Raw genomic sequence first — 25,465 nt, forward strand, 5'->3', positions numbered from 1 at the left:
TTTAAGACAATAAAAAATTGTATAAAGTGATTAAAAAAGAAGAAAAATTTAAACTATAAAAAGCAACTGATTTGGACAGTTTGAAGAAATATACTGAAGATAAATAAAGAAATAGCTCTCTGCCCTTGATGAGCTCAAGTCACCTGGCTAGAACCTTGGATCTGGAGAGAAATGGCAGATGAAATTGCTGAGCCATTGTCAGTGATATTTGAAAGATTGTGACAAAAGACAAAAAGCAAATGTCCCAATTTTCAAAAGAGGGAAGAGAATAGAAAACTTCTACACACATCTAACTGTTCCTCTAGATTCCAGCAAAATGCACCGCACAGAGTCTTGGGTGTGTAATACATGATTATTGAATTGAAAAGAATTAAAAAGAGGCAGATGTTCCAGAGAATGTCCCTAGTGGATTCTTCTAGGATCCTAGGATTATAGGTCCAGAACCAGAAGGAATTTTAGAGGTCATCTAATTAGTTTTACTGATGAAAAACTAAGGCCCAGAGAAGAGAGTCCCAAGCACACATTTGTAGGAAGTAGCAGAGTTAGAGTCCTACTGACAGTAGGTTTCCAGGTCAATATACGCCAACTTGTCTTCAGACATGCATTACTATGTGAAACTAAGTAATTCCATCATTCTGGATTTGTTTCCATATTCAATTGGATGAAATTCAACAAACATTTATTAAATACCTACTTTTGCAAGGAACAGTACTAGGTGCTAAAGATATAAGACAAAAACAAAGAAAAAAGTCCTATTTCCAAGGAATTTATATGGGGGGAAGGGGAGGAGGAGAATATATTCACATATTAAGTAAATATAAAAGATACAAAGTGAATATAAGGTGGTTGATAGGAGTGGAGGTGAGGGGGGGGAAGGAAAATGCTAACTAGGAGGATCAGGAAAGGTCTCTTTCAATCAATTAATATATCACTAATTTGATTACCAAATACTAGGAATACAAAGACAAGGAAGCAGAACTTGACATGAGCTTTTGACAAAGCTAGGTATTCTAAGAGGCAAGTAGGGTGTGTTCTCCTTCATGTAGAATTTAGTCTTAGGGAAAATATACTCTCTTCAGCCCTTGAGGTTTTGTATTTAGGCTTAAGGAGGCATAGTTTAGGGACATGCTATCCACATGAGACAGATTCACTAGTGTACTTGTTCCTAAGACAGACACTGGCTCACTCAGTAAACGGAGAGGACCTCACTTCTCTCATATTCTTCCTACATCTCACAGCTTGTTATCTGTCTTGGAATGGTTGGTTGGAAACATGGCCACTATATACTTGAGTTAACCACTGGTGGGATTTATTATCGCTCCCCACAATCAGTACCTCCATTTTCTCTTCTACTTATTCTTTTCTGTCAGTGTCTAATCTCTTATAGTCCATTTCCCCCACTTTTCCTGTCCATTTCTGGGCCAATATTACCAGCATTATTTATTACACATATTCGAAGACACCATCTTAGAAAAGGTTGCAGATCTTAAGTTAATGAAAATGATCCAAGACAAGACTTATGAGTATTTAGTATTTGAGCTCTAGCTAAGCTTTTGGAACAATATCTGCATCATATAAATGTGATTTTAGAATTATCCACACAGAATGCCCTAAGTTAAAGCTCCCCTGACAGGCACAGGGGTATTTAAAATGCTCACCATCCACTGGCAAATTTTTCTTCAGTTCTTTAAAGTCTTCATCTGTGATCTCGATCCCCATATTATTCAGAAAGTCACCCAAGTTATGGACATTAACCTTGCCTCCTTAGGAAAAGAGACAGGAATATGAGAATTACTCAATGATTCTAAAATGTGAAAAAAATTTTTTCCTCATTATTAATGGGTTTTACTTTCAGCGTGAGGAACAAAGACCCATGGGACTCAGGATTTAGGACTGGAAGAGACCTTAGAGTTAATCACACAGTCAACCCCACCATTTTACATACAAGCAAACTGAGCCCCAGAGAGGAGAGGTGACATCATTAGCACCATTTCTATCTCTTTTGAAATAATTTTGTATCATGTTGGCTCTTCTTTGCATTTACCTACTTTTTTATATCTTCTATCCACTCAGTGGAATGTAATCTTGAAGGCAGAGACTATTTTGATGTTTGTCCTTGTATCTCTGGTGCCTAGCACAGTGCCTCACACAGAGTAGGTACTTGACAAGTGTCTGTTGAATTCACAGTCACAAAAGGTGGTAAGTGGAAGAGCCACGATTTGAACACAGGCCCTCTAACACTAAATCTTCTGACAGTGGTCTTGGTTGTATTACCAGCATTACCAAGTATATGGATACCATGGATGGAGGAAAATAAGAGACAAGACTTGCGTGAGGACAACTTTCTATTACATCATGCTGTCTCTTTGTCCATATGAAAACAGGGAGTCCATAGCCCTGCCACATGCTATCTTTGTGACCTTGTTATTTAGCTTCTCTGGGCCTCAGTTCTCTCATATTTAAAGTGAGGGAATTAGTTGGGCTGGATTAGAAGACTTTTACATTTCTGCTCAGCTGTGAATCTGTGATCCTGTGATCTAAGAGTGGGAAGACTCAGAAATATAACTTGGGAACTGAATTCTGCCCCTGGACACTATCCTGGTGAATCAAAAGTCAAAGGAGGGAGGAGGGAATTGAGGAACTGTTCCGTGAATTATGGCAGTAAATCCTTCTCTTGATCAATTGACTTTGTCTCTACTGCCTGAATTCCCATATTGGTTTTTTCCTGATTGAATTAAATACAGAATTATGAATCCACCATTTCAGTTTGTGCTATGCAGACCCTTGATTTCAATATTTCCCCCATCAAAGTCTGGAAAAACACAAGGGAGTTAGAAATGCATCATCACATAGTGGTTAACAGCCTGGGATCTGGGTACCACAGTTAAGGAACGACATTGCTAAGCTGGAGAGTGTCCCCAGGACAGTGAAGGGACTCGAGTACATGTTGTATCAGGACAGGCTGAAGGAAGTGGGAATATTTAGTCTAGAGATGAGAAGACTTGGGCTGAGGTCCTGGGTTGGGCAGTGGAGAATAACAGCTATGAAGTATTTAAAGAGTTGTCATATGCAAAAGGAATTAGCCTGGTTCTCTTTGGTTCAGAGAGGAATGAGTGGAAGTTGCAAAGAGGCAAAAATTAAGGGACTGATTTTGGGAAAATTCTTCTTACACTTAGAGCTATCTCAAAGTGTCATGGGCAACCCTGGGAGATGGCACTGTCTCCCTTACCACAGGACTTCAGGAAAATGGCAGATGACCACTTCCTGGGTATTTAGTAAGGAGGGGGGATTCTTTTTTCTGGTATGGATTGGACTGGTTGACTTCTGAGGTCCCTTCCAACTCTCAAATTCTGTGATTCTCTGATTACAGACATGATGGAACTTTCTAGGAAGACACAATGCCCGGTGAATTATCTGGGAAAAATGCAAATCTATCTTAAGCCATAGAAAATGAATCACACAAACGCAAAATGTTCCAGGGTTGGTTTGTCTTCTCATCATGCTTTGCACTCACCTTTAGAAGTCTGTAAGCATTCCATAAGTTTACTAAGAAGGACTTTCCCTTTGGCTGTAAAAAAAAAAAGACCCAGAAGCAGTAAGATAGATGAAAGTTAAGATTCATGAAAACTACAAAGGTCCAAAATTATGAAGATTACATTAGAAAGTTACACTTTCCCTTAGACTTTTACTATGTTTTTTCTACTGCTAAAAAAAAGAAGCTGGGGAAATAAGAAGGACTTTCCCTTTGGCTGTTAAAAAAAAGACACAGAAGCAGTAAGATAGATGAAAGTTAAGATTCATGAAAATTACAAAGGTCCAAAATTATGAAGATTATGTTAGAAAGTTACACTTTCCCTTAGACTTTTACTGTGTTTTCCCTACTGATAAAAAAAAGAAGCTGGGGAAATAAGAAGCCTTAGGTGTGCTCAGACACGTCTCATGGTCCCACAGTTCTGCACTGGCAGCTTAATCGCTGTGGCTCCATTTTTACTTCTGTGGTGACAGCTCATATGTATGATGTCTGCCTCTCCCATCCACCTACTCTGCTGTTTGTCAAATCTGTGTCTTGTGGGCGCTGCTTACTCTTCTTTTTCTTTCATGCTCACCTCTCAGTCCTCTGTGCAGTTGCCATTTGAGAGATCTGTCACACAGCTTTCCTGCATCTGTCCAGTGACCTGTCTACATGCTGCTCTCTGTTCTTTAATTCCTCTTTCCCCTTTAGGAATGGGAGGTGCTAGTTTATTAGCCACTCTCTGGTCTAGCCTATTACCAAGTTGTTGCAGCTCCCCAAAGAATCAAGGCAGGGAAGATGCAGGGATTCTGTTCACCATTAGACAATGACTACAGTGTTCAATTACATAAGCATATATAAAATAAATAAATGTTAATGCTAATTTCAGCAGTTAGGGAAGTCAGAAAAGCTTCATCATAGGAGATGATTGAGGAGAATTGTGAAAGAAAAGAGGGACTTTAAAATGTGAAACTAAAGAAGGAGTACCTTCCAGATATGGGACAGCCAATTCAAAGGTACAGAAATTAGAGATGAAGGTCAAAAATGAGGGTCAACAAAAAGGTCAGCTTTGTTGAATGCATTCACTTAAATAATCTAAAATCTGTTGCCACAAGATATCTAATTTCAGAGGCATTATGTTGATACTCTATTATAGAGCTGGACCTATCACTCAGATCAGAAGCGTCCAGAGTTTCCAATAGCCATTTTGAAAGGGGAAAATGGAAGGGAGTGACTCAGAAATATTTTTTTTTACACAGGGGAAAAAGGACCAACTGCTTATTCCTTCCCATTAAGGCAAAAGCCTGGACACCAGCTTTTTGGTTGCGTCACAGGACATCTCTTAAAGTTGAAAATCTGCCTGGTGAGTTCAATACTCACCCATACAATAATATTCAACGATATAATACATATCTCACAAAACTGTGATATACAGGATTTTTTCCATGGCTAGGCACTAAGGTGCATGGCACTTGGGAGGGGACTAATCAAACTGTGTTCTCTGTTTCCCTCTAAACCCTAGTGAATTCAGCTTTGAAGGCTGTTACACAAGACAGGGTTAGACATCAGGGGCTCTGTTTTGGTGTTAGGTCTAACAGTCTCAGGTCTTCTTTTGTAACATAATAACAGGTAATAATGACTGACATTACATAGTATATTAAGGCTTCTCCACAGCACTTGTGTTGGGGCAACTAGGTGGCACAGTAGCTAGAGCACACGGCTTGGAATCAGGAAGACTCATCTTTATGAGTTCAAATCTGGCCTCAGACACTTTCCTAGCTGGGTGACCTTGGACAAGTCACTTAACCCTATTTGCCTCAGTTCCTAATCTGTAAAATAAGCTGGAAAAGGAAATTAAAAGACAAACCACTCCAGTATCTTTGCCAAGAAATCCATAAATGGTGTCACAAAGAATCAGATATGACTGAAATGACTGAACAACTGCAAAATTACTTACATGATCTTGTTTGATCTTCACAACAACTTTATTAAATAGATGCTATTATTCCTATTTTACAGATGAGGAAACTGAATGACTTGCCTAGGGACTTAAGAGCTTAGCTAGTGTCTGAGGCAGAATTCAAACCCAGGGCTACCTATCTCCAAGTCCAGCACTCTATCCACTGTGCATTATATCAGCTGACAGAGTTCTTAACTTGTGTCTTAGCCAACACATCTTTCTCATCATCTAGCACAGTGTTCTGCATTGGAATTCCACGTCTGACACTCAGTAGTTGTATGACCACAGACAGATAAGTTGCCTGACCTTTCTGAGCTTGTTTCCTGACTTAAACTTTTGGGTCTGTTTCCTCATCTATAAAATAATGATGATTATAATTGTAGTGGGAGAGAAGAGGCAGTGAATAGATGGCCAGCCTTGGATACAGGAAAACATGGGTTCAAGTCCTATCTGCTGTGTGACCACAGGGAAGTCACCTTCTCGGGGCTCCAAGCCCACATTCCATAAGATTATGTTGGAGACAAGTTGTTGGATCTGCATTAGTGGAGGGAGTTTCCACACTGGGAATCTATGTTAATGAAATCCTAGGTCCAGACCCAAGAAATACCAGCAGCACCTGTCTCATAGAGTTGTTGTGGGGCTCAAATGAGATTATGTAAAGTGCTTTGAAAAATTTAATGTAATATGGAAGTATTTTACATAATTGCACTTGGATTACCTATCTGATTGCTGACTGTCGGGGGGGGGCAGAGAAGAGGGATAGAATTTGGAACTCAAAACTTTAAAAATATGTCAAAATTGTTTTGACATATAATTGAAAGAAAAACAAAATATTTATTTTTTTAAAAATTTAATGTGCTAGAGAAATGTTAGTTATCACTATTGCTATTATTTATGGATCAGAGTTTTGGGACTGGGACCACACATAGAAAACAAATGTGGAAACTCAATAACCTATTTGAGAAAACAAAGAAACAAAGAAACAAAAAAACCTTTTAGTTCTTTCCAGTACCCGAGCAAAAGTACACAAAGTAGAATCTTTCCTGGCCTTTCCACATAAATCTGAAAAGCCAAGTTCAAAAAAATGGCAGGGCTAGACCTGGAGTCAGGAGGATCCTGCAGACCCTAGCTGTGTGACCTTGGATAAGTCACTTGAACTCTGCCTGCCTCATTTTTCTCATCTGTAAAATGGGGATTTTAATAGCACCTACCTAGGATTGAGATAATATTTGTGAAGAGTTTTGCAAATACCAAAGCACCATATAAATGCTATCTATTATTATAAAAGCTTGTTGACCAACTGACTATAAATTGAGTGGGCTGGAATAAATGATCTCTAAGTCCCCTTTCAATTGTAATACACTGTCCTTCTTCCTGGCCAATCTTATCTTATAAAGATAAACCTTTCTGCTTATAAAGCATATATAGCACCTACCTGCCAGGGTTGTGGTGAGGATCAAATGAGATAATATTTGTAAAGCCCTCAGCACACAGGAGGTGCTTAATAAATGCTTGCTCCCTTCCTCCTTCCCTTTATCCATTTCAGACTTTGTCAGCAGTCACAAATGAAGGCAGAAATCCTAAACAGTTCCTATAGGATGCAAGCTTCTTTAGAGCAGGAGCTCTTCGGTTTATCTTTCTTTGTAATTCCAATGCCTAGCACAATGCCTTGGGTATAGGAGGTACTTAATGAATTCTTGTTCAATAGAATGGAATCAGCCATCACAAAAACCTTATATTTTTGGAACCCTGGACTTGATTTTCCAGCTGATTTTTTATTTCACTTTAAGTATCTGAATCTCAGGCAGAGAGTTTAGGGCTACTTTTATTAGCACAGAACAGTACGGCAAAAACAATTCTTATAGCTTCCAGTCATTCCGGGGTGTCTCCCCAGTGGATGATGAAGGCCAAAAAAAACTTCATACTCTTTTTCTCCTCTTAGATTTTTGCCTTTGCTCTCTTAATGCCAACATCTTTCCTTCTTCTCCCCCTTGCTGAATGAATGAATGAATGAGTGAATGAATGAAAAAGCTTTTATTTAGCACTTACTATGACTACGTGGAGAGCTAGGTGGCACAGTGGGATAGAGTGCTGGGCTTAGAGTTAGGAAGGTTCTTCTTCCTGAGTTCAAATCTGGCCTCAGACACTTACTAGCTGTGTGACCTTGGGCAAGTCACTTAATCCTGTTTACCTCAGTTTCCTCATCTGTAAAATGAGCTGGAGAAGGAAATGAAATAGCAAACCACTCTAATACCTTTGCCAAGAAAACCCCAAATGGGGTCATGAAGAGTTGGACACAACTAAAAATGATTGAACAACACCAACATGATCATGGCAAGCAGTATGCAAAGAGCAATGCGTATGAATCCAAAAAGGAAACTTCTAATCATTTTAAGCTGTCTCCTCAGTGGGTTATAAAGGCAAAATAAAAACAAAAAACAAAAAAACCCAAAACCTCCTCACTCTTTTTCTCCTCATAGATTTGCCTTTACTTTCTCAGTGCCAGCATCATTCTTTCTCCTGCCTCTTGCTAAATGAATTAATAAAGGAATGAAAAAGCTTTTATTTAGAATTTACTATGACTATATGTCAAGCAGTATGCTAAGAGCAGAGGATAAAGAAATAAAAAATAAACTAGTCCCTGCCTTAAAAGATTTCACATTCTAAAAGGGGGAGAAAGGTGTCCAGGAAAGGGAATTTTGGTTTGAAGAGTTCCAAGAATGGTGAGCTGATCCTTAGAGCCCTCAATTAAGGGCTCTTTTCTTAAGGAATAGTAGCATTGACTTGATTACTATGCCCAGAAGAAGAGGCAGAATGTGAGGCTAGGGATGGCAAGATGGTCAGGGTGGATGTCTGTGCATTTAATAATCAGTATAACAAGTAATAAGAGTAATACTATGCAAATTCAGAGTTGGAAGAGAGATAAAGTCAAGATGGCTTTAGTGGTCTAGTCTGGAAAGAACACAGAGATTGTGAAGGAGAGTAGTATGAAAAAAGTTTGGAGCTAGATTGTGAAAGGCCTTAAATGTTAAGGCTAAAGAAACAGGCATTTTACAGGTGATAAGGAGCTACTGAAGGTTTGTAAGTGGGGGAGTATGATCAGTCTTGTACTTAGGGGGATTATTTATTGTTAAAATGTCAATAAGCAAGGTTTTAGAAGACACCAGCTCTTCCACCTCTTACCCTCCCCTTTGCCCCAAAGATATTTAAAAAGGGCCGCATATACATCAGTGACAAAGAAAACCGAAGAGAAACAAAAATAAAGTTCCTTCAGCAACTCAAAAAACAATTGGCCAGAAGGTACGTTGGAGTGAAGAGGCCTGAAGTTACCAGGTGCTCTAAAGAAAGATACTCAGTCAGGATTGTCAGGCAGCTCAAACTCTGGTAACTGAGGCCTGAAGTCAGAACCATGAACAGGGACAAAGCCAGCCTGCACAGGTCCATAAGACAGGAGGATGGGTCTTCGACAGTGCTCCTTGGAGCACTGGGAGCCACCGCAAGAAGCAGGACCAATTCAGCACTTGGGAGCCTGCACTAAGAGGCCTCCCAGGAGGCCCAAGACTAGTATAATATCCAACACTGGACTAGGGCTTGTCAGGGCTACAGGAGGGGGTGGAACCAACCTCCCAGTGGGGATTGTATAAGGACAAGGAAACAGAGCTGGGTCATAGTCGGAACCCATAATGGATCATCAGGAGATTGAAACAGAAGCCAGGGACTGAGGCAGAGGATATGGCCTAGTACCAGACACCCTTCTTAGAATGGCAGCAGCAGTGAGATACAGGCTATAGAGGAGACAGGAACAAATAGGGCTTACTCCACACTTCTAAGAATGTCAGAGATGATGGATCCTGGCCCTGGCACAAAGTCCCAACACATGAGCTAAGGCTAAAATATGAGTAAACAGAAGAAGACACTAAACACCTCCTAGCTGCTTGTTTTACTTCTAATTTTAACAGTATTAAATTTGTTTGTGCAAAACCTATTCAATTTTATGTAAATAAAATTTTTTCTTTATGATCCTTATTACGGCATTAATTCTTCCCCTACCTATATATCTAAAAGAAATTTCCTTTTTTGCTGTTTTTGTTTATGATGTGACTTTTTCTATCTAGGTCATGTATATACCGGGGGCTTAATGTGGTATATGAGATTTTGGTTTAAACCTAATTTCTGCCAGAATGCTTTGCAGTTTTCCTATCAGTTTTTGTTGTTACCTGGGGTCTAGTGTTTATCAAACACTTTTACTATGTGTATTTCTGCATGCTGTGATATTTCTTATGTATTCCATTACTCAACTGTTCTATATTTTTAAACAGTACCAAACCATCTTGATAACTATTCCCTTGCGGTATAGTTTGCATTTTGGTATTTCTGGGCTCCATTCCTTTATGTATTTTTCATTATTTCCCTTGAGATTCTTGAACTTCTGTTTCTCCAGATGAATTTTAGGGTTTTCCCCCTAGCTTTATAAGGTAAAACTTTCATAGTTTATACTAAATTAACTAAAGTATTTTTGTAATTTTTATTATATTGAAATGCCCCAACCCTGAGCAATTAATCTCTCTATTTACTTAAGTCTAACTTTATTTCTGTAAAAAGTATTTTATCATCGTATTGCTATAGTTCCTCTGTGTGACTTTGTAGATGGAATACAAAATACTTAATAAATTCTATAGTTATTTCAAATGCAATTTTTCTTTCCATTTCTCCCTGCTAGGTTTTGTTGCTAATACACAGAAAGGTTGATAATTCATGTGGGCTTATTTTTTATCTTGCTCTTTTGCTGAAGTTATTGTTTTGAATAGTTTTTAATAGACTCTTTAGAGTTCTTTATGTTGTTATTGGTTAGTCAACTTTCAGTTGTGTTTGACTCCTCAAGGTGTTTTCTTGGCAAAGATCCTGGAGTGATTTGCCATTTCCTTTTCTGGCTCATTTTACAGATGAGAAACTGAGGCAAACAGAGTTACATGACTTATCCAGGGTCACACAGCTAGTAAGTGTCTGAGGCCAGATTTAAACTTAGGAAGATGAATCTTCCTGACTATAGGCCCTATCTACGGTGCCACCCAGCTGCCCTAGAATTCTCTATTGTAGACCATCATATCATCTGTAAAAAAGAATTTTTGCTTTAGCAGAGATAATATATTCTAGTCTCTGTCTTAGTTTCTCACTTTCTTTCTTAGTTTTCCTTTTTCTTCCTCTATTTCTGTCTGTCTCTGTCTTTCTATCTGTCCCTCTCTCTCTCTGTTTTTCTCTCCTCCTTCTTCCTCCCTCCCTTTAAAACAGAAGAGAAAACCACATCCAAGAGAAGTCAAATGACTTGCAGCTAATAGCAGAGCTGGGATTCACCTTAGGTTTTCTGACTCCAAATTTTTCTGGTTTCCTCTAACAGACTGTAAATTCCTTGACAGCAGAGACCATGTCTTACTTGTATTTTATTCCCAGCATGCTAGGATACTACTCTGCATGTAACAAGTTCAGTAAGTTAGTCAGTAAGCATTTAAGCACCTACTGTGTATCGGACACTGTGCCAAGTGCTAGGGATATAAAGAAAGGCAAAAACTAGTTCCTGCCCTCAAGGAGCTCACAGTCTAGTAATATATAAGCAACTATGTAAAAATGATATACATAAAGGATAAATTGGACCTAATCTCAGAGGGAAAGCGTTAAGATTAAAGAGTACTGGGAAATGGTCACTGAATGAATATTCAGGGAGAAAGGAATAAGATTTATTAAGCTCCTATTACCAATGTGCTAAGCTCTTTACAAATACTATCTAATTTGATTTTCACAACTCTTCATGGCAGGTGTTATTAGTCTCAATTTACAGTTGAAGAAACTAAGGCAAACAGAGATTAAGTGACTTGCCCAGGGTCACACAGCTAATAAATGTCTGAATCAGATCTTCCTGACTTTAGGCCTCTATCCACTGCACCATTAAAACTGCATCTTTACACGTGTATCAGATGCCTCACATGTCATTAAGTACGTGTAGTTTTAGGGTCAGCTCCCCTAAAAGATACTGTGGTGTCATAAATGCTCACCATCCACTGGCAGGTTTTTCATCAGCTCTTGAAATTCCTGATCTGACAACTCAATTCCTGTATTTTTCAGAAGGTTGTCTATGTCAGTGATGGCAATCTTTTCTCCTTAAAAAAGAATAGTGAAAGATGCAGATGAGAACAATACCTACTCATTGCAAAGCATGAAAAAAACCTACTTCTACATCACTGCCCTCAACTTCAGCATTAAAAGGAAAAGTGTAATGAGGAACTAAGAAGGAACGCTTTTGTACTTAAATGGAGACCCTGACGTTAGAGTCAGAGAAATTTAACCAAGGACAGATAAGGTACTACCCAGCAACTTAGGGTCACATAGAGAAGTGACTCAAATAACTGGGCTTGTCTTAAACACAGGTATGCCACTTGTTATGACTAGGTTCTCTCTTGTTGTTGTTTGTCCTTCGTTTTCAAAAAAGACCAGTGACATCGTGGGGTGATGTCTTGATTCTCACTTGAATTGGATTTAAGTGAAGCAGAGCTGCACAGAGCCATCAGCCTCATCCTCTCCTCCAGAGTCATCAAAGTTCAGTGGCAAAACAAAAATCTAATAAAGGACTTTTAAGCATTAGCTAAGACGGTAGAAGAAGGTCTGGGAAAGACCTTAATTTAGAAAGGTCAAGGTCATTCGCTGCATCCTGGGCCATCACCAGTCCCTTTGACTTTTTTCTTGCCTCTGGACTTTGATGATTCTGGAGGAGAGAGCGAAGCTCATAGATCTGTGCAGCTCTGCCTCACTTAAATCCAAGTCACGCACAAGCCAAGACATTACCCATAATGATCCTCTTTGAAAATGAAGAAGGAATAACGACAACACCACAACTGGTAATAGCCCAGGTGCATCGGATGACCTTGACCTTTCTAAATTAAGGTCTTTCCCAGGCCTTCTTCTATCCTCTTAGCTAATGCTTAAAAGTCCTTTACTAGGGAGCAAATAGTATCCTTTCACAATAAAAGATAAGGCTTAAAAGACAAATACAAGTGGCTTCATAGTTTAATGGCTAGCTAACATTCTGAATTCAATGTTTAAAGATCAAATATTAGCTGTACCTTGGTTTTTCGTTTTTGTTTTTCATATACTGAAAATGTGGTTTAATGGAAAAATCTGACTTAGCAGTCAGAATACCCAGGTTTTATTGTTAACTTGGACCCTAAATAAGATTTGTGTAAATGAGGCTCCACATCTGTAAAATGATGAAATAAGTGTAATTATAGCTTTCTATAAAAAAATAACTGTAGCCTTCTATAAAGTATGAGATTGATTTAACTTTATGCTAAGGTATAAATGAGTGATAATAGGTTCCTTCCTCAGAGCAGGTTTTGATAATGGGATGGGAAGGTGACAAAAGATTGTTGGGTATCTAAAAGGGATTGGGAGAGGGGGATGGGAAGAGGAGAAATATCATGTGGGGGAGAAGGAGGAGGTACAGACCTTGAATGACAGTGAACAAACAAGAGGATTTGGTTTTCTTCACTTAAATTTAGAGATCTGTTTCTATATTGAACTAATTTACTGGCAAAATATCAGATCTCTGCATCAGTGTGTGCTGTTCAGACCTAGAATTTGGCTGTTTAAAAAAATAGCAAATTTGCAGAAATATATAAAGATATATGTCATGGAGTGTTTCTGTAGATGCCTACAGAGAGAAATTGAAGGTCAACGGGCATAAATGTTATATTAATAACTGGCTGGGATGATGGGTGAAGGGACAAGATGATGTATTAAAAAAAGAATTCTAAAGAATGAGGATGCCAGTTTTATCTTAGCATCATAATCTGCCACTCACCTTGAATAGCCTTAATTTCTTTCAACAGTTTGCTTATATCCATCTTCCCATAAGCTATAAGAAAAGGCACAATTCATGCATAGGACAGACATGCTGTGTCAAATTGAAAACAATACTCAACAAATGGGTAACTGACAGCATCAAAAATGGGAGCCCCGAGTTAAGAGAGTAGAGCTAGTTCATCTAGCTTCTTGATGCCGCTAACACTTGGGCCTCTCACCAGCCAATCAAATTTAATGGCCAGAATGGAGGGAATTATTGAAGGAGGATGGGACTTGAAGACTTTCTACCTTGTGAAACTCTCCTTTCCTGTTCCTTTTGTCTGTCTCTCTGATCTTTTCCCTTCTATTTTTATTCTCTACTCCATCCACCTCCTAGCCCCTACTGCATACCTTCTCTCCCTGGAGTCCCAGTATCACTCTCAGGCATTTCTGTAGAGCCATGATGGGTGTCATGATGGCTGTGAGGGTGCTGACCCTTGGTGTAAGGAGCATCAGCATGGGACAGGACTTCTCATTTTAGTTCTATATCTTTTTAAATGTATTCCAGATCTTGTATATGTGAAATATGTTTCATACCTTCTGAGAAATGTTCTTGTGTAGTCCCAAGCTCCCCTGAAGGCTGCAGTGGTATCAGAAATACTTACCATCAATTGGCATAAATCTTAGCACCTCTTGAAGTTCCTCATCTGTGAGTTTAACTCCCAAGTTTTTCAGCACATTGTCCAGGTTATGAACATCAACCTTCCCACCTTAGCGAAATAAAATGGGCATTGGGTTTTCTTTTTATTTTAAATACAAAATCTCTAGGTTTCAGCTTTACCTGTCTTCTCACTAACCTTTAAAGTGCTTTAAGGCATTCAGCAAATCACTCTGATACATGGTTCCTTTAGCTGAAAGACAAGACAAAGGTCTGATCCAGGGACAGCGACAAAAATTTTATAAATATTTATGAATATAAAAATTATGAAATTATAGAATTAATGAAAATTAGGAAGTTTTTTGATTATTTTATTTTATTGATTTGATTTATCCCCTCCCACCCCCCAAGTGAGAATGGAACTAAGGGATAAAGTTTTCAAAGTGATAAGCTGATCCATTTCATGACTCAAATGTCTTTTGAATGTAGTACAAGGTGTTCAGTGAAATACCCAACTTATACAATATGTATGTGCATCATAGCAAGTACTCTAGTGATGTGTTGTCCTTTTTCAGGGTCTTGGATTCAGGACTTTTTAGAAGGAAGATGAAGAGACACTCTTCACAAGTACCTGACTATTTTTTTTGGGCTCTGAACAGAGCTCTGCAGCTGATTAATAAATATAGTATGTACTTTTAGGAACAGAAGAGCCGCATAATGAGTTTCCTTTCTCATACCCCCTCATTTTTAATGTATTTGATTCCTGTTTCTGGTTATGTCTAGTAGAATACGTAGCTATGTAGAATTTTAATTTAAGGTCAGCTACTGGTCATAAGAGAGGAGATAAAATCTGCTCAATTCAATTGCCTTTTGTCAATCCTCAACCTTCTAGACGTTTCTGCAGTTTTCCATGTCATAGCCTCCAGGATAGCCTCTCTGTTGGCTTCTGACACTGCTCTCTCTTGGTTCTCATCTTATACCCTGTCTGACCACTCTTCTCCTACCTATCTGACAACTCTTTTGTCTTTGCTGGATCATCCATTTCTTGTCCCATAAACATTAGTGTCTCTCAGGGTTCTGTCCTGGCCTTTCATCTCTCTCTACTCTCAGTGATCTTATTCTATCTGATGGGTTCAATTATCATCTTTATGAAGGAATCCTTATGAACAAATCATAAACCCACGCTCCTCTGTATGGTGCTGTGGTATTTAGACCACTATGTATTTAGACCACTTACAATCAGTTGGCAGGTATTTCATCAGCTCCTTAATTTCCTTGTCCGTAAGCTCAACCCCCATATTGCCTAGTAGTTTATCCAAGTTTTGCACATCAATCTTCTCTCCTTGAAAAAGATGGGAATAGCGAAAGATGGAAATAAGTGATATACCTAATGATTAAAGTAGGAAATTAACATTTAAACCCAATCATATTCTTCCCTTCAGTACAATAAGAAAAGGCATAACAAGACTAACAAAACAGAATTAGTTTATTTAATCCTGGTCCATAAGAATATAGTTTACCTCAAAGGGTGGGTCAACACAGTGAACAGGGAAGTAGGAATTGGAAAGTTCCATGTTTTATTATATATTGTTAAATATATGAACATAAATAATTACCATTATTTTATGATTATATTACTATATAACAGCATATATTTCTGACCAATAGGCAGGGTTTGATTTTTTGAATCTGAATACCCAACTTAATTGTTTCTACTCATCTAAATTCCTACACAATTGCCAATTCTTGGCTTACCTATTTAACTAGTGGCTCACTATTAGAGAGCAATGAGACTGAAACTGGAAGCTTAGCCTCTCCTATCCCTAAGAAAGAGGGGAAGAGCAGGAGACAGGGATACTGAGAGAGTGAGAGTCAGTGTGAGAGAGAAAAAGAGAGAAACAGAGAGACAGAGACTGTGAGAGACACACAGAGAAACAGATAGACACAGACAGGAACTCTGGAGGGGTAGTAAGGGGCCTCAGGAGTGTTTGGCCCGTGACTAGGGGCCACTGTTCCATCTATATAAGCTTGGCTTTGTGCTTCTGTGTCTAGATAAGAGGGACGAGTGATGGGGGTAGGGATAGAAATGGAGAGTCTTTGATTTCATTAATATAGGAAACTTCCAGGTAAAGAACTCCCTCTATCAATGCAAGTCAGCATGTTCTCTGTAACTTATGGTCTTGAAGAGTTGCCCAGAATCTTACAGAAGTTAAAGGATTTGCCCAGGGTCACACAGCCAGTATATATCAGAGGTGGTACTTGAACCCAGGGCTTATTGGCTGTAAGTCCAGCTCTCTATCCACAAGGCCATATTACATAACAGGAAAAAATGTTACTCCGGAAAAATTTCAGGACACATGAGACTTAGTGAAAGCACAGAATAATGAAGACTATTTTTCAAAATGTAGGAGAAATGAAACAAATGTTTCTACAAGAAAAAATATCTCATCAGTAAGTCTCAGGAAAATCATGTAGAAAAACATAGTTTAAAAAAAATCCAACACACATCAGGAGCTCATTTTATTTAACTTTTTTCATCACAATTTTCACTCACCTTTAACAGCCTGTATAGAGTCCATCAAATTGCTCATCTGGACCTTCCCATCGGCTGTAAAACAGGGCACAATTCAGATACACAGGTAGTGATGCTCCAAAGAATAAAAGTATTCCATTGGAATCTTGCAATTGTCATGATTTTTCTCTCCCTAAACTCTTGGTCCAGTTAAAAGGAAGCTGGGAAAAGGGGAAATCTCTCTATGTAATGGCTACATCTTTTTAGTTCCCAGACTTCTTTTTAAAATATATAGTCTTATCAGATTCTACCCATGCAGCAGAGACATAGAACCAGAAACAGCCTCCAAAAGAGGTGGTATATTTTCTACAGAAAGCCAGCAGAATAGAAGGAGAGGAAGGGAAGTGGGTTGGATTATTCACACTGCAACTACACGGACAGAAGGATCTCCTACCTTTTTCTTCCTAACTGCAATTGCGGATGCAACCTTAACCTTGCACAACAGAACATCTCTTTTTAAAGCACAAAATTCCTTTTAGTGAGTCCCCCTGACTAATACTTGGGTGTAATTTTTTTCTTTTTGAGGGTTGGGGTGAGGGAATAGAGTGATTAGATCTGATTTCATCATGGAGAATTCCCAGTGAAGAAACTCCTTAAGCCATTGTATTATTTTAGTTAGATCATGGTAACATTGAACATTTCTGATGGTACCATCAGGTTACCTTGTGTGTACTAGATTCTAAAAGAAAGAAAAAGAAAGAAACACTGTAAATGGCATCATTTCTTTAGTGGGTCAAAACAAACAGACAAAACTACTGGACAGGAGGACGTGTACTGTAACTAAAATCGTAGAACAAAGAAAATATTATCAAAAGGAATGGCAATAGTGTCCGTAGTGAATTTCTGAGTAAGATTCAAACAGCCCTGGGTTGGGTCACATAGTCCCAATTGTTGACTCCTTTTCTCAAGGGCATAGGTGTCCCAGGAACATTTTGGTGAGTTCTCATGGGCATATTTCTAGTTGAATCAAAACAAATCATAGTGGTGGTGTTGTTTTTACAACAAATAACTTTGGAAATTAACATAAAATAACAATAATACTACAAACCATTACAATTACAAGGCACTTTATACTTTTCAAAGCACTTTGACATTGATTATCTCATACCTCATTTAGTTTGTGTATGATAATTCTTGAACTGAATGCAGATATTTTATACTAAGAAGGACTGCCAAATAATCACGGGGCACATAAAAAGCACATTCCTGGCTTATGTACCAATCTGAAATGTCTTATAATTTTCAGGTTGGTTGTGATGGTTGTTATATGGTTGTTGTTGATGATGATGATGATGATAGGCAACATTTATATGGTATTTACTATGTGCCATGGAACTGTGCTAAGTGCTTTACAGTATTATAGATGTACACAAAACTCCTGCAAAGTAGGTGCTATTATTATTCCCACTTTACAGATGAGGAAATTGACAGACATTGACTTGCCCAGGATCCTAAAGCTAGTAAGCATCTGAAGCCAGATCTGGACCCATGTCTTCCTGACTCCAGGCCTAGCACTCTATCAGCTGTGCTACCTAGCGGCCTCAAATGTCTGGTTTGCTCCTCAGTGATAGCTCAGCCAAACACTGAAGCATGATCCAGGAATGGCGAGGCATGTTGTTGCTTCCCTCTCCTCCACATTCCCACTGTGTCAGTACGAGAAGGAGCTAAGCAACTGAGGAGGTAACATGTCTGATAGTGCTTCAGAAATCCAGGACCACAGTGGACATTAATGAATCTTGACTGCTGCTTTGTGTCTCGTTTGCCCCCTCAAAAGTGACTGGGACAGGGGAGTTTTAGTTGGTGCCCTTGGCCACAGCTAAATGAGGGAGCACCCCTAAATGCACCACTGTGATGAAGACTCTGAGCAAGCTATAGAGTTTCAACACCCTAGGGTATACTTAACTGTTTGACTCCAAATTAGCCATAGTTTGTAGTATGAGAACCTTTCTCTTTAATAATGCTGTTTCCTGCTTTGATGAAAAGGCCTCCATTACAAGGCAGCACTGCCCACAGAACAACAGCAGCAAAACCAAGCCTGTCTTCTCTCATTGCCTCCAGTTTATTTACTCTCATTTCTCTACCCTTTGCAGTTTGGTTTCTGGTCTCATTATTCAACGGTGACTGCTCTCTCCAACGTTAGCAATAATCTCTTAATCGACAAATCTGATGAGTTTTTCTCTGGCCTCACCCTTTCTCCATTTTTATACAGCATTTGATACTGTTGACTGCCTTCTCCTCCTGGACATTCTTTTCTCCTTTCTAGGTTTTTGTGACACGGCTCTCTCGTGGTTCTCTTCTGACTGCTTCCCAGACTTCTTTAATGACTCTTCAACTATACCTAGTTCCCTAACTGTGGGCATACTCTACAAGGGGCCTGGGCCCTTTTCTCTTCTCATCTCTTCTCTTTCCATAGACAGCAATCTCATTGGCTCCCAATTGTCATTTCTATTCAGATGACTCCAAGATTTATAATACCAGACCTAAATTCTCAAACTCTAATCTTGTACCACGAGCTATTTAATGGACCTCTAAAGTTGAATGTGGCCACCCATCTTTCATACTGCTGCATTTCTGTCAAAAATACCACCATCCTTCCAGTTACCCTTGTTTGAAACTTTAGGGGTCAGTCATATTTGACTCGTCACTTGGCCCTTAAACCAGCATATCCAATTCGTTGACAGATTTTGCTATTTTCTACCTCTATGACATCTTTCACATCTGATCCCTTCTCTCCACTCCCCTAGTTCAGGCATTTATGACCTCTTGCCTAGACCAATGTAAAAATCTCCTAACTTGTTTCCAGGCCTCAGTCTCTCCTCTCTCCAATTTACCCATTACATAGACACCAAGGTCCTAAAGAACAAATCTGATCTTGTCATTTCTTTACTCAATAAACTCTAATGGCTTCCTATTCTCTCTAGGGTCAGATACAACCTCCCCAGTTTGGCATTTAAAACCTTTCACAACCTGGCTCCAACCACCTTAGAATTACACACTATTCCCCTTAATGTACATCCAGCCAATTTGGCCATCTTGCTGTTACTCACTTGACATTCCATTTTCTTTCACCATACTTTTGCACAAGCAATTTTCTATGTCTGAAATGCACTATGCCCATGGGAATCCTTTGTCTCCTTCAAAGCTCAGTTCAAGCACTAACTTCAACATGGAGCATTTTTTGATCTCCCAGCTGTTAGTACTTCCTGTCTTCCCAGCTACCATTTCCCTTGTATTTACTCTCTGTGCTTATTTATGTACATATGGTGTCTTCCAGGAGTGTATAAGTTCTTTGAGGGCAGTGACTATTTTATTTTTGTCTTTGTATCTCTGGTGCCTGGCATAGTGTCCGGCATATACATAGGTATTCAACAGATGCTAGATGAATGATTGAGGGGCAGCTAGGTGGCGTAGTGGATAGAGCTCTGGCCTTGGAGCCAGGAGGACCTGAGTTCAAATTCAGCCTCAGACACTTAACACTTACTAGCTGTGTGACCTTGGGCAAGTCACTTAACCCCGACTGCCTCACCAAAAAATGCAAAAAACAAAACAAAACAAAATGAAAAATAAAGTAGATGAATGATTGAATGTGTTGCAACTGAAATTAAAGTTCTGAGCACATTCAATTTATTAGGCTAGCAGTAACCAATAAATTGGTCCTCTTGGCTCCTCAGTCAGCCAAAAGTCCACAAGGTAGGGCTTACTAGCCTTCACATAGTTTCAAGCAGTACAAGAGAACAAAGAACAGGAAGCATCAAAATAATACAGGTTACAAAGTTTGAAGTGACCTAGATGATGGAAAACAATATGCTTGGATGGTAGTCTGGAGTGTAGCACTAGCAACAGCCCCTCCTTCCATTTTGTTGCCAGGGAAAACTCATTGGTGGCGTCCACCCTTTGATGGCTAGTTAGTGTCACAGCTAGACTTTGTTGGAGGACAGCCAGTGTTGCAGAGATAACAGATTTCCTGGCCCCCACTTGCATCTTGAGAGGTTTGTTAGTGAGATAACAGATCTCTCTTAATTGTACCTAGGTATGAAAGTTTAGTAAGGTAACAGGTCTCCTTCATTGTGCATGGGCAGTAAGATGTGTAAAGATAGTATATTTCTTTGAATTAGAGTGATTAATGGCACAACGTATTCAGAAAGGAAAGCTGAACTTCTGGACTCATGAACTTCTGAACTTAACTCAGGGACAAAGAAACATGGCTCAGGCAGTTACAGAATGAAAGCAATTACAGAATGGAATTAAATATAAACTAAATTAATTGATTTTCTCAAACAACAGGTACCTTTGGTGGCCCTTGTGGAGACTGTTGGTGGCACTAAGCAGTAGCTCGAGGATAGTGGAACGATGAATTTGGAGTTGGAAGATGTGAGTTTTTAGTACTGGCTCTGCCTCTTACTACTATGTGACTTTGGGCAAGTTGCTTAATCTCTGAGATTCAGTTCCTTCAGTAGTAAAATGGGTATCATAATCGTTGCACTATCTCACTTAGTTCTTTGTGAAGGACAAATATAAAGTTATTTGTAAACTGTAGAGCATTATATAAATGTAAGGCAAGAGTCCACTCAAATTCTCTTTCTCTCTCACCCTTGACTCCTCATTGTTATATCTATTTTCTTGCCAAGGCCTATTGATTTTTACTTTCATAAAATCTCTTATATATGTTCTTTTCTCTCTTCTGACATTGCCACAACCTTCAAACAGGGCTTTATCACCTCATGCCTGGATCCTCTCTTCTGACATTGCCACAACCTTTGAACAGGCCTTTATCACCTCATGCCTGGATCCTACAACAACCTGTAGGTTGATCCTTCTGCCACAAGATTCTCTCCACTCCAGTCCATCCTTCACTTAGCAGTCAAATTAATCTTCTTAAACTGAGGTCTAACCATGTCCAGCCCCACACCTCATTTAATGAATGCCACTGGCTCCCTATCACCTCTAGGATCAAATACAATTCCTCCACTTGGCATTTAAAGCCCTTCATAACCTTCCTCCCACCCTCTCCAGTCTTTTTATATTTTACCTCTTCACTACCTACTCTACATTCCAGTGACACTAGCCTCTCTGCTATTACTCAAACAAGTCATTTCATCTCCTGATTTTGGGCATTTTCTCTGGCTGTCCTCCTACCTGGAATTCTCTCTCTCTCTCTCCCTCTCTCTCTCTCTCTCTCTCTCTCTCTCTCTCTCTCTCTCTCTCCTCTCTTCTCTCCCTCTCTCCCTCTCTCTCTCTCTCCCTCTCCCTCTCCCCTTTCTCTCTCTCCCTCTCCCTCTCTCTCCCTCTCTCCCTCTCTCTCTCTCTCTCTCCCTCTCTCTCCCTCTCTCCCTCTCTCCCTCTCTCCCTCTCTCTCTCTCTCCCTCTCTCTCCCCCTCTCTCTCCCTCTCTCTCCTTCTCTCTCTCCACTCTCTCTCTCTCTCTCTCTCTCTCTCTCTCTCTCTCTCTCTCTCTCTCTCTCTCTCTCTCTCTCTCTCTCTCTCTCTCTCTGTCTCTCATCATCATCATCATTGCTGCCTCTTGGCTTCCTTCAAGTCTCACCTAAAACTAACAGCTTCTGTAAGAAGGCTTTCCTGATCCCTCTTAATGCTAGTTTCTTTTCTCTGAGATTATCTCCAATTTGTCCTGTATATGTCTTTTTTATTCATAGTTGTTTGCATGGTGCTGCCCCCACTAGACTGTATGGTCCTTAAAGGCAGGGACTTTTTTGTTGTATCTGTGTTAAAATTGTATTTTGTTCTAGTCTGCCTGAACCTATCCCCCACTTTTAGTTAACATAATAAGTTTATAAGTAGCCAATATAAAATAACAATAACTAGAAGTAAGATTGCAAAGAGGAAACCTAAAAGTCACTTACAGACTGTCCATAGACTGTTTGCAAATTGTCTTATAAATTAACTAAAGTAACATCCTAAGATTATGTGCTAAATCAGGAGAAGCCAGCTAGGCCTTATTGTAAGGGCCCTTTGGTCCTGCTAACTGTCCATGGTCTGTAAGCCTAAAATAAGCTCCAGACATCTGCAGTAACACCAGCAGAGAACATCAAATGTTGTAGATAACTTTTGAGATGATGTGGATATGTTAATGAACTAACCCCAAGGTAGCATGCATATATAATCCTATAAAAATGAGACCCCAATCTTCTGCCCCCCACGCACTTTTCTATCTCCTATCTGTGGTTCCTCCACCACCCCATTCCCTTCCCCATGCTGTCTACCTCTGTGCCCCATGCTCCTGTGCCATTTCTCTCTACTTTCTGTGCTATTTGCCTGTGTACTCTCTGTGCCCTTATTAAAGTGTGATTGAAACTTTGCTCCTTACTCGCTGCCATTATGATCTTTTCTGGTGAGCATCCAAAGAACTGGAGGCTCCCACACCTGACCCAGAGGGTCCCCCTCGTGGTCCCATTCCCTTATTCCATAAATGAATTGGCAATTCAGTATCCCCAGGGCTTAGCACAATGCCTTGAACATAGCAAGCACGTAATAAATGCTTATTGACTTCATTCACATACTTCCCAAGCTTCTCAAACCTTATGATTCTCTGTAGAGCACAATATGAAAGACTCACCATTCACTGGCAATTGTTTCAAAATTTCATTTAGTTCTTCATTCGTGAATTTGATCCCCATATTTTTCAGAACCACATCTAAATTACTGGCATTCATCTTTCCTCCTTAGGAAACAAGGGGAAAATGAAAAATGAGAATAAAGTAATATAATATAATAATGCTTAAGTATGAAAGGTACCAACCACTCTCTATGTCTATGTTTCATAATTCCTTAAACTAAAGAAAGAAGACCTATTCAAGCACACCTAGTAAATCTACTAGGAGGCCATAAATAGAACCTGTCCCCTTTACCTTGGTCCATGTAACTGTCTTATTCCTCAAAAGATAAAGCTATAAGGTGTGTAGTGAAGTAGGGTTTGACAGCACATTCTAAAAGAATGGGCACATAGGTGTCACAGTGGAAAGAGTGCTGGGCCTGGAGTCAGGAAGACATGAGTTCAAATTTGGCCTCGTACATGTACAATTTGTGTTGGCATCTAGGTGGTACAGTGGATAGAGCACTGGACCTGGGATCAGGAAGACTCATCTTCCTGAGCTCAAATCTGACCTCAATCATTTACTAGCTGTGTAACCCTGAACAAGTCACTTAAATTGTTTACCCGAGTTTGCCTCAGTTTCCTCATCTGTAAAATGAGCTGGAGAAGGAAATGGCAAACCACTCCAGTATCTTTGCCAAGAAAACCCCAAATGGGGTCACGAAGAGTCAGATACGACTGAAACGACTCAACAACACTAAGAGAATCTGACCGACAAGTTTGGCTTGATTCTTTTGTCACATTAAGCATCAGATTAGCTGCGTCTGCTATCAGGCATAGCGGCCCACATTGATATCCCAGCTACTGGGGAAGCTGAGGCTTCAGTTCTGAGCCTGGGGCAGGGCTAAGCTGACAGGCCTCCACTCTAAGTCAGGCACCAAGATGGTGGGCACTAGGTAGAGGTGGGGCTTCAGGCATAAGCAGGAGCAAACCATCGAGTCAGAAACAGAGCAAGGCGAGATTTCTGCGCCAATTAGTGGAATTGGGCTGGCGAGTGGCTGCTGCACTTCCAGCCGAGGAGAAGTAGACTCAGCCTAAAAGAAAGTTTTGGCCAAATTCACTACAGAACTGTCACCCATTCATCTCACTGTTTCGCATTAAAACCTATGATTTAGTTGTTCAAGTGAATGTTTGAAAGTGTGAAAAAAATTAAAAGGGAATGTGGGACTTGCTAGAAGCAACACAGAACTGTTGATGATTTGCCCATATTCAAGTATAACTAAAGAAATGTGAAGTCTTTGTACAGAGATGTCTGATTAATAAAATTACACATAGGGCCTCACTCCTAGACAGGAAGTGTCAGAAGGGAAGGGGCCATCTCTTCTGTAAACTTTGCATTTATTCCAATGCCTAGCACAGTGTCCTGCACATAGAAACAACTTAGTAAATGCCTGTTGAACTAAACTGAATAGCTAGGAAATAAAACTGACAGTCTAAAATAGGAAGGATCAAGACTTTTAAAAATCACTTTATTTGCTCACCTTTAAAATTCTGCAAGGCTTCCATCACCATCTCCTGATTCATCCTGCCATGAACTGTAAGATAAAAAGCACAATTCAGATTACTCAGGTAGTGAAGTGAGATGCCATCACTGAATAAACATTTATAGGCAGCCTACTATATGCAAGGCATTGTGCTAAAAGTTAAGACAGTCCCTGCCTTCAAAGAACATAGTATCCATTTGGGAAGATACATGGATATCTAGAATGCGATATAAAATGCAAAAATTTCTATCTGAGAGGTACAAAGTATTATGAGAGCTCCTAGGATCCTAGGCCTAAAGCTAGAAGTGACTTAGAAGTCATCTGGTCATTTTAACCATCTCATTTTACAGATGAGAAAACTAAGGCCCATAGTGGTTGAGTGAGTTGCCCAAAGTCATATAGCTAATCAGTCTAGATTTGAACCCACGTCATCTGACTTCAAAACTAACACACTTTCCATTGTGCTGGAACAATGAGCTAAAACCCATAACACCTGATATTTCCAGGCAATATTCCAACCACATACTAATAAGGCCTCATCCTGCTTAGCTTCTTAGATGAGATGAGACGATAGTGAAAGATTACTTCTAGCTGGGGAGAAGAGCAATGCTGACATACAGGGGAGGATATGAATTGAACAAAGATGAGAAGAGAAAAAGCACAGGGCATATTTAAATAATAATGAGTTTGGCTTGAACATACCTGAAAACAGGTACTAGCTGTGCCTTACTTGTACCCTGCACTAGCTAAACTGGTTTACTCACCATTCCCTCAATCAACCATTAGCCACGTGCCTTCCTCTCTTTGTTGTTATTATTCTGTCCTTTCCTAATCTCATTCCCAA

The 25,465-nt window shown here is 39.6% G+C and overlaps 1 protein-coding gene and 1 long non-coding RNA gene across 2 annotated transcripts; both read right to left on the reverse strand.

Moving 5' to 3' along the window:
* Window positions 1-1,664: 1,664 nt before the first annotated feature.
* Window positions 1,665-11,615, reverse strand: LOC144457949 (uncharacterized). Its single transcript, XR_013487542.1, has 3 exons — window positions 11,519-11,615; window positions 3,515-3,568; window positions 1,665-1,763 (listed from the first exon to the last, which is right to left on the reverse strand). It is a non-coding gene; the product is annotated as an uncharacterized LOC144457949 (long non-coding RNA).
* A 1,532-nt stretch (window positions 11,616-13,147) lies between these two features.
* LOC144457687 (uncharacterized) lies at window positions 13,148-24,661 on the reverse strand. The gene is made up of 8 exons (XM_078155749.1): window positions 24,619-24,661; window positions 23,102-23,206; window positions 16,514-16,567; window positions 15,197-15,301; window positions 14,159-14,212; window positions 13,967-14,071; window positions 13,321-13,374; window positions 13,148-13,170 (listed from the first exon to the last, which is right to left on the reverse strand). Exons 1-8 carry the CDS (start codon window positions 24,659-24,661, stop codon window positions 13,148-13,150), a joined length of 543 nt encoding a protein of 180 aa, XP_078011875.1.
* Window positions 24,662-25,465: the final 804 nt, after the last annotated feature.

Source organism: Phascolarctos cinereus, unplaced genomic scaffold (genome assembly GCF_003287225.1).
Source record: "Phascolarctos cinereus isolate Bilbo 61053 unplaced genomic scaffold, phaCin_HiC Scaffold_5;HRSCAF=322, whole genome shotgun sequence".
NCBI lineage: Eukaryota > Metazoa > Chordata > Mammalia > Diprotodontia > Phascolarctidae > Phascolarctos > Phascolarctos cinereus.

Excerpts from the sequence above, each read along its gene's own strand:
- LOC144457687 (XM_078155749.1), bottom strand. The coding sequence starts at position 24,661 with ATGAATCAGGAGATGGTGATGGAAGCCTTGCAGAATTTTAAAG. Across the intron at positions 15,302-16,513 it reads CTCTATACAGGCTGTTAAAG|GAGAGAAGATTGATGTGCAA; the intron begins GTGAGTGAAAAT and ends ATCTTTTTCAAG. Across the intron at positions 14,213-15,196 it reads GAAATACCTGCCAACTGATT|CTAAAGGAACCATGTATCAG; the intron begins GTAAGTGGTCTA and ends CTTGTCTTTCAG.